This window comes from Diadema setosum, chromosome 8 (genome assembly GCF_964275005.1).
Source record: "Diadema setosum chromosome 8, eeDiaSeto1, whole genome shotgun sequence".
Lineage (NCBI taxonomy): Eukaryota > Metazoa > Echinodermata > Echinoidea > Diadematoida > Diadematidae > Diadema > Diadema setosum.
In genome coordinates, this window is record NC_092692.1 from 6,441,501 (window position 1) to 6,455,866 (window position 14,366).

The window sequence follows — 14,366 nt, forward strand, 5'->3', positions numbered from 1 at the left end:
TTTGTATATTAAAGCCACGATTTTTGAAAACAGGCGTCTGTCGGAGAATATACCATGACGGATAAAGTCTGTGACCAGCTCTGAGAAATATCAGTCCATGAATACAGTTATTCTGCGGTGAGTATTAGAAATAGTAATCACCGGCCGGAAAAGGGAAAATACAAGCACTGTATTCGATATGCGCATTTCATTTTCTCAATATGATTTCCATATTTTGACCTCTGGACTCTTAACTTTCATGGCATTTCTACGTAACATCTTTGATTGGTAGGTAGATTTTTGTAAGCAGGCCTAAATGCCCTGTTCCTTCTCCAGCTCATGGTCTTATCCTGAATAAATCCACGCAGTGACGCGAAGCTCTTATACGAATGTTTGAGCACATACTTAATCAAACGCTGCTTTTATAATTTTTCGTTCACTTTTCATTCTTGATAATTTTCATTCACATTTGAAAACAACAACAGCATTTATATACATATATATCAAAACGGATTTGTCAAAATTACCGTTTTGTCTTTGATTTATAATTATGATCACACATGCAGGAACTCGACATATTATTACTATTATTCTCTTTTCTACACAGGAGAGTTTATTGTAAATACACTCTGCCAAGTTATCTTGCTCAAAACCTTTTCTAAAAAACTAACTTCATTTTTTTATTTATGGTTGACATCCATAATAAAACATGTGTGTGTGTTTGTGTGTTTGTGTGTGTTTGATATGGATAGCGCGAGTGAATACGTTTGTTTGACCGTCTCAGCGACAATAGTGTTTGGACCCAATTGGGGGGGGGGGGGGGGAGTGGGCTGAGCAAAAAGAAAAGAAATAGGCCTACACAGGTCAATGAAATGAATAAAGTTTTAACAATAACATAAATTGTACAACAACAACAACAACAACAACTGCACACGAAAATAGGGAAATAACAAACTTGAGAAATTTGATAATATTAGACGTCTTACAAATCTATAGAATCCTATCACACTAATCTTAGACTTCATTATCTGAATTCGTTCTAGACGTTTAAAGTGAAAAAGAAACATCGCCACATTACTCCTTTAGGGGTTTGGATGAATATTTCCGGTCACAAACATCGGAATCTCGGGCAGGACACCTTTACAAATCGTGTATAAAAATACTAATTTTCCCGTCCACTATGAAATTGAGGGAACGGCATTGTTCATGAGCAAATTAGTTTAATCATTGTCTTTGACTTACTGTCCCGTTTCCGAAAACTCTCTGATGAGCTTACGATAAGCCAGAGGAAACTCTGAAAAAAAAAGTTGTGAAATTAAAGGACGAGTTCACCTTCATAAACAATGTGGATTGAGAGAACACACTAGATACCCAGTGAACGTTTGGGGAAAATCAGACATTAAGTTCCAGTTCCGCGATCGCTGTATGTGCATGGAGACTACAACAGCTTGTGATGTATTGTGTAGAACAATATAAAGAAAATATATAGAAAATTCAACATATTTTCCCTTTCTCTCAAAAGAACACATGACTTGCCTTTTTAGAAAAAAGGGGAAAAATATTACTCTTAACATAATCTCTGTTATAAGTTAAGGGAATGTGAACTTTAAAAAAAAATGTTAAATTCTCTTTATTTTGCGTTACATTATTCTACGCATTGTCGCATATGACATCATCTTACTGTAGGAGTCTTCCTATCCAGCAGTGACTGCACAGAAACTTTTAAAATTCTTAACTTTTGAACGGATTGTCCGATTTTCCTCAAACTTTCACTGATGTGATTTACTTATATTGTTGCATTATTCCAATCCACATGTGTATGAAAGTGTATTTGTCCTTTAATTATATGATTCATGTTTGTTCCTTTCAGATTTAGGCACATAATACATTCGTGTAGAATGGGGTACATTTCAAAGAGAGGGCAGCCAGAAAAGCCGATCTATCCATACAAGAGGGCACACAAATTCACCTCATGTTACTCAGAAGGAGCAAGTCACATGATTCTGTACAACCTCTTGGCGGCATTCATCGCGGGCCAGATCCTGTTGACTGTTGCATTTCTGCTCAGATCAGCGCCCCCATGTGACTGCAGGTGCCAGTGGCAGTCCGAGCTTGAAGAACATGGACCTAAAGCAGGTATTATGACCAGAAAACTAATCCTAGTCGCAGCGCTCCCTTTATACGTTTGTCAAAAGCTTTGGTTTTCACCTCCTTGAGACTCTCGAAGGGTTGTCTAACAAGTAATGCTCTAACGGATAATAATTATTCCGACAGTTCGTTAATCAGAAAATGAATTTATTCTGCCTTAAAAAGGGGGAAATCTGACTAAAAATACACAAATTTCGTACAGTCCGTTAATCCGAAACTGATCGGTCGTTAATCCGAACAGTAAGGTTAAAAGTAGTCTAAATTTTAATGCTGCTTTATCACTCCGAAGGTTCGTTAATCTGAGAATAAAATAAAGTTCGTTCTTCCGAAGTGAAAAATGAAAAAAAAAAAAACAAAAAAAAAAACGATGAGCGGACTAAAATAAGGCACCTTGACATTAAGTCTATTTCGTTTTTGGATTAACCAACCTTCTAAATAACGAAACTTTTTTTCCATTTTCCGAATGACGAATCTTCGTAATGATGAAGTGTAACCTGTCTACTTGAATGATAATTCTAGTGAGGCAAGAACCCTTACGCACACGCCATAGTTTGTTTGTAAGTCATAATTTTAAAATGACCATACGAATTAATCCACTCGTCTTATCTTTGTTTAGCTGCAAATATATCCTTGACTATATATTATACAGGAGCATGAGCATAGAAAAAAAGACCTACACACACACACACACACACACACAAGAGGACACTTTAATCTGGATTTTAGGTCGGGCTTTGATGTTGGATTCATATAATGTTGTCACTTCTTGACCAAATAATTCGATGTTCATGGCTCGGCACTTACTGGTGGTTGTCTGGTGGTCCGTTAGGGCCACTTAAGTCTCTAAACTCAAATTTTAGTGGCCCAACGATGACAACAAAAGTTACATAATGATTAAGGCCTACGACCTGTCTGAATGTAGCTATAGCATACAGTCAAGTTCAACGTCCTATTATCAGTAATTTTCCACACAGTCCAATATAAACTGGGAAGCCCAAGGTAAGAGACATACTACTACCTTGGTCATTGTTACCAGCACTAATCCTTACACAATCATACAGTGGGCTATTGATAGCTGTCCTAAATAAAACGGATGATAGACTAGAGCGATGTTAACAGGGATAACACACCGAAAAGGTTAGTCTACTACAATGACAATAGGACAAAGAGACATCCACACAGGATTATTGCAAGAGGTGCCATCACTTCGTTAACTGCAGGGAAGATTAAAGACACTGATATAGGCAAAGACTCATTAAGGGTCACAATTACTGTTGTATCAGTGACGTCACGTTCGAAGCCTAAACTACAGAATTTTAGTGTGCCTTTGATATTGCGCATTCAAATTTATATTGGACTGTGTGCCCAAGTCTTATAGGACGTTAAACTTGACTGTGAGCTGATCTGTATCATATAGCAGGACAGGTCACAGACGTTAACACTATACAATAAGAATAGAAAATGAAAGCAAAGGTAGGCAATCCTTTTAGAATCTATAGTTGCTCGAAAAATAAATTTGGTGGCCCGACACCAATTTTTATGGTATAGTGGCCCCGAGCCACCGCTAAAATGTCGAGTCCCTGCATACCTCCAATAAAAAGTCAATGGCGTTGAAGTTCTGCGTAAAATCCGATCCTAGCACCTCGTTTCAAATACAATGTCAAACATTGTCAATTATAACATGAAGTTTCCTTTTCTTTTTTTATGTTTCTTTGATTCGGAGTTAACTATTATAAGAGTAACAAACACACGTCATTTTGCATTAATTCGTACAAAACTGCGCCTTCGGAGAACGAAAACAGTGCATAAACAGATCGTGCAGTGTTATCATCAAACTTGATAGTGTGAGGGAGGACTGCAATGAAGGATTCATGACTGTCTTTCTCTTTTAATGCTGCTATTCTGTTAAATCACATTCATTCTTAAAATTCAAGCAGACTTTCCTCACTGCGGAATTACTGTCTTCACATTACACATGCTCCAACTTCAAACTGCCACTCTTCCCTCTGTAATCCGAGACTCGAATGTTGACTTCCATGATTATAGGACGAAGTCTCGGTGACTTGTCAACATTATCACAATTCAATGAGCCCGCTAGAAGACCTGAAAAACAACTTGTTATGGGTGTTCAATTCGGCAAACGTGAAGGTGAGTCAACAGCGCGAGTTTCTCATCGAACATTTTTAAATATTGTTTTTGTTTTGTTTTTGTTTATCTTTTGTCACACAAAGACCGCCAAAACAACAGTATTCGCAAAAGACTTAGCGGAAATAAGTGCGCACACAAATGCAAGTATAAACTCCTCTTAAGATGATTCCGCTTGACATAGACAGCAATGCACCAAAATTTAATGATCATCTTGACTGTTCTGATAATGATAAAAGAATAAGGGATAGTAAACTGTGCCAGTTCTACATAAAGAAATATTGATGATAACAAGGTAGGGCCTATATTATATCAACGATAATAAGAATAACAATGACCAGGTTATCATGAATGATAATGCAATACTGTAATTACAGTTATGTAACATATAGAAGCAACATAATCTTTTTTATGGAGACATTGTATTCTTTCACATTTTCCCTATTTTGACAGCTATATAAGAGCAAGGAGTTTGGATGGATGAGAGAGGTGTGGGTGGTGCAAACCAGCTTTTACTGTAACTTTCAGACATTTTCACGAATCTTATACTTCTGTTTACATCCTCCATTATTGCTATATGACGCACAATTAATGATATTACGATCATTCCTTTTTCTCAGCCACCTTAAAACAGGTCAACCAGAAGAATCTACGTGAGCGAAAGAGTGATCTTTGGAAGAACGTTTTATCACTTGATGTTGATGTAAAACCTCAGCAGGGAGCACTGTCGATTGTGAAATCATCAAATCTAAGCGAATTAGACAACCAACTTTATTCCAGAGAGAGTATTCAGGAAAATAAAGCAGAGGATGATGTTAATTCGGTGTCATTCGAAAGGCTTGCCCAGGGTGATTCCCTGCGAACTCGACAAAATAGGTCGAACACTATCCCGGAACCCTTCACAATCCTGGCAACGACGAACACAGCCTTCAGCGACCTGACGGAGAATTGGCTGGAGAGCCTACGTCGACTAAAATTGCCCTACAACATAACTCTTATTGCCGAAGATGTCGGAGCCTTCGATTACTTCACGAACCGGCTGACGAAGCTTAGATCCTCCGGCCTTCAGCTTAGTCTTCGTCTGACGGACATGAACGCAAGCTCACCCGTGCCACTTGGGTTTCACACTAAAGACTACATACGGCTTGTGGGAAAGCGCCCTCACTATATTTTAGAAATACTGAGGTCGGGAATGGGAGTGCTCTTCGCCGATCCCGACGCCGTATGGCTGAAAGACCCTATCCCTCTCATAGCAGGAAAATATCTGGAGTATGATGTGTGGGTAGCACAGGGTGAAGGCGGCCAAATGCCCTGCCCATGCTTTATGTACATCAAGCCCTTCACGAGGGCCATCAACCTGGTCAAGGCGTGGCACTGGCGTATCGAAGAGCAACTGAGCATGAGCAAACCTGAGAACGACCAGATTGCACTGACTGTGGTTATGAACAATCACATAAAGTTCAAAAATCTACAAGTTAGGAAACTGGACATGACAGCATTTCCCACTGGACAATCTATGTTCTTAAAGAAGGGATGGTTCGGGGTTAATAGGGATAAAGTTTATGTAGTGCATGCCAACAAGGTCGGTGGACATGTCAAAAAGAAGTTCGTTCTCAGGTGGAAGAGACTTTGGTATATAGGAAAAGATAGCTGATACAATATAACTTATTTATGACTGATAAACAAAAATCCTCTTTATGGGCTGGTACAGTTTTGGTTCTGATGGTTATTCGGATTTTGACTTTGACCCGCGTTTTATCAGGACCATTTTGTTTTATTTTATAATTTTTTTTTTTGTATATCTCAGCCATTTCAAAACCGAGTTTCATCAAATAAACTTCTGATTGCTATTAGAATATAAATATATTCTCTTGAATACAAGTAAATTTTACATAAGTGGCTTCTAATTATCTCGCAAAAAGTTAAAACTGAATCCCCATCTCAACCAAAACTATGCAATTGTGATCCATTTGACATAATTATATGATCATATTTTTCCTGACTGTTGAATTAAAGGTGAATCATTATTCTAGCGAAGTAATTTCATCTGAATCGGAAATGAAAATTGTCATGAGTCAGTTATGCTAAGCCATTAAGAGAAACCAAATTCAGCGTGTTCAAGTCAAGTTGACCTCGATAAAAAGAGAATTGTAAAACACCCAGCACAGTGAAATACATGAAAACAAGAACAAAAATCAGAAGTTTGTAGAATTTTTAAACATTAACCTAATTCTATATCATACACTTTTGCGGAATACTGTTGTCTATCACAATCGTAATGAATATGCAAATTAACTAGAAACATAATGCCCTTGCCCAACACAGAACTCTTCCAATGACCATTATAAAACTCCTAGACTAATGTAGAGTATTATTGTTCTGCTATATTCCAGCAGTCGTAATTCCCATTCCCTAAAAATCATTAATACCAAGTCGTTTGAATCTCTTGGAAAATTAACACCAAAAACTGATATGTGCACGTCACAATAGAAATGCATATCAAATTGTCAGCAAACGGGAAACTTATGACGTCATGTTAATCATCACTCACAAGATCATTATAGTATATTATCATTACTTTGTAAGTTACTTCATCTTCCAGTTTAACACAAACAAAAACAACTTTCTGCCACATCACCCGCTGTTTTCAGTATAAAAATGTTGATACAGAAAGTGCCAATGTACGATTTTCGATTTTCAACATACAGTGATATTAAAGGCATAATTTACCATTTGCAGATGAAACAAAAACCAAATATTAGTGCTTTAAAATAGTTCTAAAATGTGAGTTAGGGATAGAAACAACCACTGTAAAAATTGGAATCCGTATAATCGATGTTAAGTATTGTTAAATACACAAAATGTGAACAATAGTTATAATAAGAATGCTTTCAGACTAAACCGTATACAGTTATGGTTTATTGAGAAAAATGCTGATATCTCCTCATATTTTAGGCTTTATTGCAAAAATTTTATATGGTAGGATGTTTTGTCATACAACAGACCTACACATATGCATCAAATGTGATATCTTGAACATTTTTGAAATCTCTGCTCCCAAAGGTAAACTGGACCTTTAAATTAGTTTTGAGAAAAGTACGATTTTTTTTTTTCTAAATGAACATCTTGAAAGGTTTCAGAATTCAGTTTTACGTAGGCATCTATAGGAGTATAATAGTAACTCAACTTTTTAGGTATTTTCAGGTCGCTTTCGTGTTAATTTTGTACCGTTTCCATGACAAAAGTCCCATACAATATTATCATCAAGCCTTTCTCCCGCCCGCCCATCCCCTGCCCAGTTAACCTTCGGCAGTCGTACTTATATTTACAATATATTATTTCAATGTAAGGTACCAATATTTTCAAGAACAAATAGGTTTATTTTATTGCATTTCTATTCTATAAACTGCGACGAGTCACGGAAATTCAAAAAATATGAATGGTGTATATCAAATAAATGATACTCCCTTCAATGAAGTTGAACTTTATGTAAAACAACTATCTTCGTATTGTCAAAATGTTTTGAATTTGCTTTAACCATGAGTGGTTAACTACATTCTATGTGCAAGGTAAAAATGAAACATTACCAAACGTGCCTCAGTACCTTCGCTCCAAGAAAGTTACAATTTCCGTTATAATCCTATAAACGTTGTGTTGAGTAGTATTGTATATCATGTATGTATGATATACTTATATATACGTATATAACAATATACAAGTATATATACATATATATGTATATATATATATATATATATATATATATATATATATATATATATATATATATATATAATTGTGTGTGTGTGTGTGTGTGTGTGTGTGTGTGTGTGTGTGTGTAGGTGTGTGCTATGCTTGAAGAAAATTGTTCAATATCTGTCACCAAGGAATTCATAATTAAACTAGTTGCTCGAAATGAAATTTGTTCTATGATATCCCTCCATCTTATCTAATGAAAAAAAAAATAGAAAAAAAAAATGGCGACGAGGAATGTACCGCCGTTGACGCGATTTCCTCAAACACTTATTTAGGCCTATATAGGGCTGATACCAATAGCACTTTTACACAGGCTACATCACTCGCACTCTCACACACACTCTCTCTCTCTCTCACACACACACACACACACACACACACTCACTAACAAGCCATTGAAACATTATTTTGTGGTACGGTGTACAATACCATGAATGTCACGGTGTCACGTCACGGTGCGCCCCTAATTTTGTAAAGGCGCCCCCCCCCCCCCTTTACGGAAGTGGATCCGCCCCTGATATTACAGCCTTCTTCGCTAACTTCATATCTGCTGAGGAAGCAACCAATTATCGAAGTCAGATTTTTCACAATATCAATACATAGTATCTTTGTAGATCATACATAGCTGGGCTTAATAGAAATGCACCTGCATATTTTTATCGTTAGTCATAATAGTAATAAGGAAACATGCAAGTTATGCCAAGATCAAGCAAAGTTCGATTCCAATGTGTTTTCGCAATAGTTGACAGATGGTGTCAGAATAATTTTTGTTTGTTTGTTTGTTTGTTTGTTTGTTCGGAATGGTTTTGTGGGCGTTGAAATCCAAGTGAGCTAAAGAAAATTTATAATGGCAGAAAAATATCACTAAATATATTGCACGTATCTTAGTTCTCATTTGACCACTGTCATAAGTGCTGTCGAGGGTACCGTGAATCCATTCAAGAGAGTATGCATTTGTATTATGTTTCCTTAGAATGCTTCCTCCTCCAAGGAGGTTATTGCCAGCGTTGGTTTGTTTCTTTGTCCGTTTGCCCGTCTGTCGGATTGTAAATAACCCCCAAAGTTATGAACGGTTTTGGGTAAAATTTTCAGGAAAAGTTGGTAATGAAACATGGAACAGATCATGGATTGAAAGTGGCGGCCGGATCAGCGTCTGGAACCAGGATTTTTTGTTGAAATACAATGTAATAATAATTTTTAACGCAGATATGATAATTATGAATGTATACAGGATTATAATATACAATACGAATTTGGTGGAAATCACAATACGGGTGGAGAATGAGCTGCTTGGCGAAGGTCTGCGTTCTCCAAGCGTCTTTCTAGTTCACTTCTGTGAACATTCGTGACGGGCAATTTCTATTTCAGGAGGCTTGGGGCAGGTTGCGCTGCTTGACTCGTGGTTTTCGGAGTAGGTCCCATAAGTGGTATACCCGCGATGAGAAGAGACTAAGATTGATGTAATTGAAAAACCATATTGAATATCTGCCTTTGAAACATGATGCTAACGAGAAGATGAAAAGATGAATTTCAAAAGATGAATTATTTTGTCCGTTTGCGTACCGGAAAAGGAGACTGTATAAATGGGACCTAAGCCTACTTGAAATCGTACATGACTGTTCGATATGGAAAAGGTCCATGAATTATGCTTGCTAATGGGGAAAAAAGGAGTTTTTGCTTTTTATTTCTTCAACCCACTCTCCTCCCCTCACCAAACCCCTCGGTTCCTCTCCCCCTCCACCTCGGATCTCCCGCTCTTTTCCCTTTTCTCTCCAACAGATTTCACTGGCGATAATCTCCCTTTCACTTTACGTGATTTATATGATTATAAGAGTGCATTACAGTATGATGTGTCTGCAAAATTAATGGCATACACTATACAGCACGAGAGTATGGGCATATCAGTAGGCGGTCCCGCGTGTTTTTTTTTAGACGGCGCAGATTGGGGACCCTAAAAATCTATTGGGGACCATATCCCTAAACCTAACCCTAATCTTAATCCTAACCCTAACCATCAAACCCTAACCCTAACCCTAACCCTAACCCTAACCCCAACCCTAACAATAACCCTAACCAAAAACCCTAACCCAACGTTTTTCCCATAGGTTTAACACGCGCCATGCCCCAATCTGTGCCGTCTAAAAAAAAAAAAAAAAAAAAAAAAAAAAAAAAAAAAAAAAAAAAAAAACCGCAGGCGGGGGCATTGGGGTACTCACGTGAGGGAGCCCAGCGACCAAGAGAGAAGAGGATGTAGAGGGGTTTCCCCGTTTTACCTTGGCGGGAAGTAATTTCTGTTTTTAATGAAATTCAACGATCAGGGGCCTGCCTTATAAAGATTTGTGATAGAAATCAATCACAAGTTTTTTGTGTGCTGCAATGCAAGTTGCGATTGATTTGGGGACTTGTGATTGATTTAAAGGCTTTATAAGACGGGGCCCTGACTGCACACTTTTGGTGGAATATTTGTAACAATTTTCAATTAAATGAAAAGGTTTATTTTTCGTACAGGTCAACACAGATACAAAAACTATCCGAAATTCTCAAATCTTGCTCGATTAGTTTGGAACCCGAAATTTCAGTAATATCAATGAATCATTTCTCAAATGATTGGATACAGACAGAATCAATCCGCTGACGAGGACATTTTATGCTAAAACGTCACTTCCATTCTACAAGAGCAGGGCCTGTTGGATAAAGTTGGGATCATAATATAAAACTGAAAGTCACTAACAAGTTCTGATTGGCTAATACCTGACTTATGCTTTATTTCCTAACTTATACTTTCCTTTGCTTCTTTTTATGCAAAAGGATATCAAACTTAGAAGAAGATTACACTTATCATCTTTCCACAGTTTCGTTTAATTGTAGCAAAGAACATAGAAACTACTTTTTCATGCATTTTTCTTTTGTGTACCCGCTTTTGTATTCTATCGCTCGAAGTTTTGAAAAGAGAGGGCTAATTTTCAATCTCTTCCTTCTTTTACTAAAGAAATACGAATATAACTAAATACGACGTTATTGCTGCTATAAGCATGATAACACTAGGCATCATTTTCATAAGTTTGTATTTCTTTGCTATATTATTATATTATAGTAATTCTATTATTTGTATAAAGTCAGCACTGAATGTTTTTGAGAGAAACATACATTTTATTGTTTGCAACAGGGCTCAGTTGCATGAAGGCTCTGAACCTCTCATTGCGTAACAGCGCCATCATTGTCGCTCGTTCGATCGTAGACTATGCTAGATAGGTGAAAGGCGTTTCAATGATTAATCACTTTATACGTATCTTTTAATCAAGTGGTATACCCAAAATTTGACAAAAATCATCCTTGGTATGTTTTTATGACCAAAATAAAATATTTTCAAATGCAAAAATATTCAGGATTTCAATTCTAATTATCAGTTTTTTTATATGAATGTTTTCCACTACTGACGCAACATCTGTGGTTATGCATCCATTTGATAACAAAAATTACACAATCATTAGACACACGCTGCGCGCACAGCATCAGAGAGTCGAAGGGATCGTGTTTTGAATGAAATTCCAGTATGTAAGCATGTACTGAACGTACGTACGAGTTACCCACACGTAGCGAGCAGCACCGCGACCCGACCGCATTACGCTATGCGTTTGACAGTAAAAACGGGACCATTCCAAAGCTGAACACACTCGACGGCATTCATTTCTTGAAGTTGGTATTTCAAGAAGACACTTGAAATCTTACTTTCTAGACAGCAGTGGTGACGGCGAGGATTTTGACCAGCAAAAGACCGAGAACCTGAGCTGGAAAGAATTTTGTCTGGTGAGACTTTGTTTTGTTTTGGACCAAGACCTTGCACACTGGAGTGTATAGATAGGGCCTAACGTTACGGCTTCCACCACAGCACACACAGCACACATGATGCACAGACTACAGAGTGCATGCGGCATTAAAATATGTCGCTCTTCCTCTCTCGAGCTCTCAACCAACTGTAATTTAGGCCTAACGTTAGGTGTAGGTGTACCTACCCAATAATAGTCAAGTTTATAGGCCTAATGTTACAGGTCTGGGCTGGGAATGTCAGCTGTCTGTTAGTGTTATATCCCCTGTTATATACGTTCAATTGAATGTACAATGCCGTTGCACATTGTCATTGTCGTCATGGTCAAATTGGCCATTTTGGTCCTGTTGAGCAGTGTTGAGGGTGGGTATTCGGTCACTTATCACTAGTCTAGTCACCAGCCAGTAAGTTCAACTGTCACAACACACGCAAATCACATGAATTCACATACTTGCACACTCATTCACAACAGAAAACTCCCTTACCCCCCTCTAAAAATCTATCCAAAATCCCAAATTTTACCGTCATGCGTCAAAAGTGCAGAATCGGTGCTACTTTCCAAAAGTGCGCGCGGATAAGGCCTAGTTTTAAGAGTACGGGTCGCTGAAAAAGCGCTAAAAATCGAGAAATACGCCGTTCTCTCGCGGGATTTTTTGCCTATTGCAAGCTTGGAGTGTAATGGTATCCTCAAAAACGCAAAAGAAAAACAAAATTTCCGTACGTGCCGATACAGTGTCCCAACGTACAAGGGTTGAATGCAAGTGCCGCGGCCCCAGTATTCGGTCACCAACGGTCTCCGCAATGTCTCCGATGCAATTTTGCGCCAACAAGGTAGCGCGCACGCATTTTTCAGCTGCTTTGAACACGCATTGACTTTGAACGTGCACATCGCGTGACCGAATACTGGAGCCAGTGACCGTATACTGGGGAATTTTCAAGGTGAAATATTTCGGGATTTTGCGCAATTCTGTGAGATATTTAACAAAATGAAAGTTGAGATTAAAGAAATTTGATATAATTCACATACATTGCTGTAGATATGATGTATGTACTTGTATTATTTTAGTTTGAAAAATATTGCAAAAAAGCTTAAGTGACCGAATACTCGGGATGTTAATACCCTAACCAGAAGTGATGAAAGTGTCCTGGTTTGCAGCCGCATAAGGGTTTTTCCACTCTGAAACAAACGCAAACTTGCTACAAGTTTGTAATTGCTTTTGCCTTTAACCCAGGTTAGCGTAAGTGTCCCAGTTTGCGGCCGCATAATTTATTAAGGGTTTTTCCACTCTGAAACGTAAACTTCCTAATTGCTTTGGTAGTTTAACCCGGGTTAGGGTAAGGGCACCAGTATTCGGTCAACCCCCGGCATTTGGTCACTTATCACTAGTCACCAGCCAGTAACTTTAACTGTCACAACACACACAAATCACATTTATTCACATACTTGCACACTCATTCACAACAGGAAACTCCCTTAGCCCCCTCCAAAAATCCATCCAAAATCCCAAATTTTGCCGTCAAAAGTGAAGAATTGGCGCTACTTTCCAAAAGCTCGCGTGGATAAAGGCCCAGTTTTAAGAGTACGGGTTGCCGAAAAAGCGCTAAAAATCGAGAAATACGCCGTTCTCTCGCAGGATTTTTTGCTTATCGCAAGCTTGGAGTGTAATGGCATCCTCAAAAACGCAAAAGAAAAACAAAATTTCCGTACGTGCCGATACAGTGTCCCAATGTAATACTGTACAAGGGTTGAATGCAAGTGCCGAGGCCCCAGTATTCGGTCACCAACGGTCGCCGCAACGTCCCCAATGTAATTTTGCGCCAACATGGTAGCGTGCGCGCGCATTTTTCAGCTGCTTTGAACGCGCACATCGCGTGACCGAATACTGGTGCCGGTGACCGTATACTGGGGAATTTTCAAGGTGAAATATTTTGGGATTTTGTGCAATTCTGTGAGATATTTAATAAAATGAAAGTTGAGATTAAAGAAATTTGATATATTTCACATACATTGCTGTAGATATGATGTATGTATGTATTATTTTAGTTTGAAAAATATTGCAAAAAAGCCGAATACTGGGGATGTTACCCTATATCATAGAGGTTGACACTTGCCAATTTATAATATCCAATTGTCAAAATCGCAAGACCAATGTCCATTGCGATAGTAAAAAAAAGACCACGACCGCGATCCGGTTCAGCGTCCGCTGGTTCGCAACCGTTGTAGTTCGGTTCACAGCCGGCCTGATGTACAGTTCCTATGGGATACGTGCATGCTCTGCAATCTTCTGCTGAACGCCTTCATTTGGCTCGCGAATGTTGCGTACATGTAAGCTCCAAGTCCCATTGCGTAAGCAATGAAAAGGGCTGGCATGCTTGGACTGACCATGCAGTGTTACTGTTGTCTTTCTTATGTTTTTTTGTATTTTTTCGATCGTAACATCCACTTCCGGAAAAAAAATGGCGGCCCACATCGGCTTGCAAAAGTTCTATGATGTGAGGACATGTATTCAAA

General features: G+C 38.3%; 1 protein-coding gene across 1 annotated transcript; it reads left to right on the top strand.

The window, feature by feature from the left end:
- The first annotated feature begins 1,877 nt into the window (after positions 1-1,877).
- LOC140231766 (uncharacterized) lies at positions 1,878-5,926 on the top strand. The gene is made up of 3 exons (XM_072311917.1): positions 1,878-2,115; positions 4,174-4,275; positions 4,893-5,926. The coding sequence occupies exons 1-3, from the start codon at positions 1,878-1,880 to the stop codon at positions 5,924-5,926; spliced, it is 1,374 nt and encodes a 457-aa protein (XP_072168018.1).
- Positions 5,927-14,366: the final 8,440 nt, after the last annotated feature.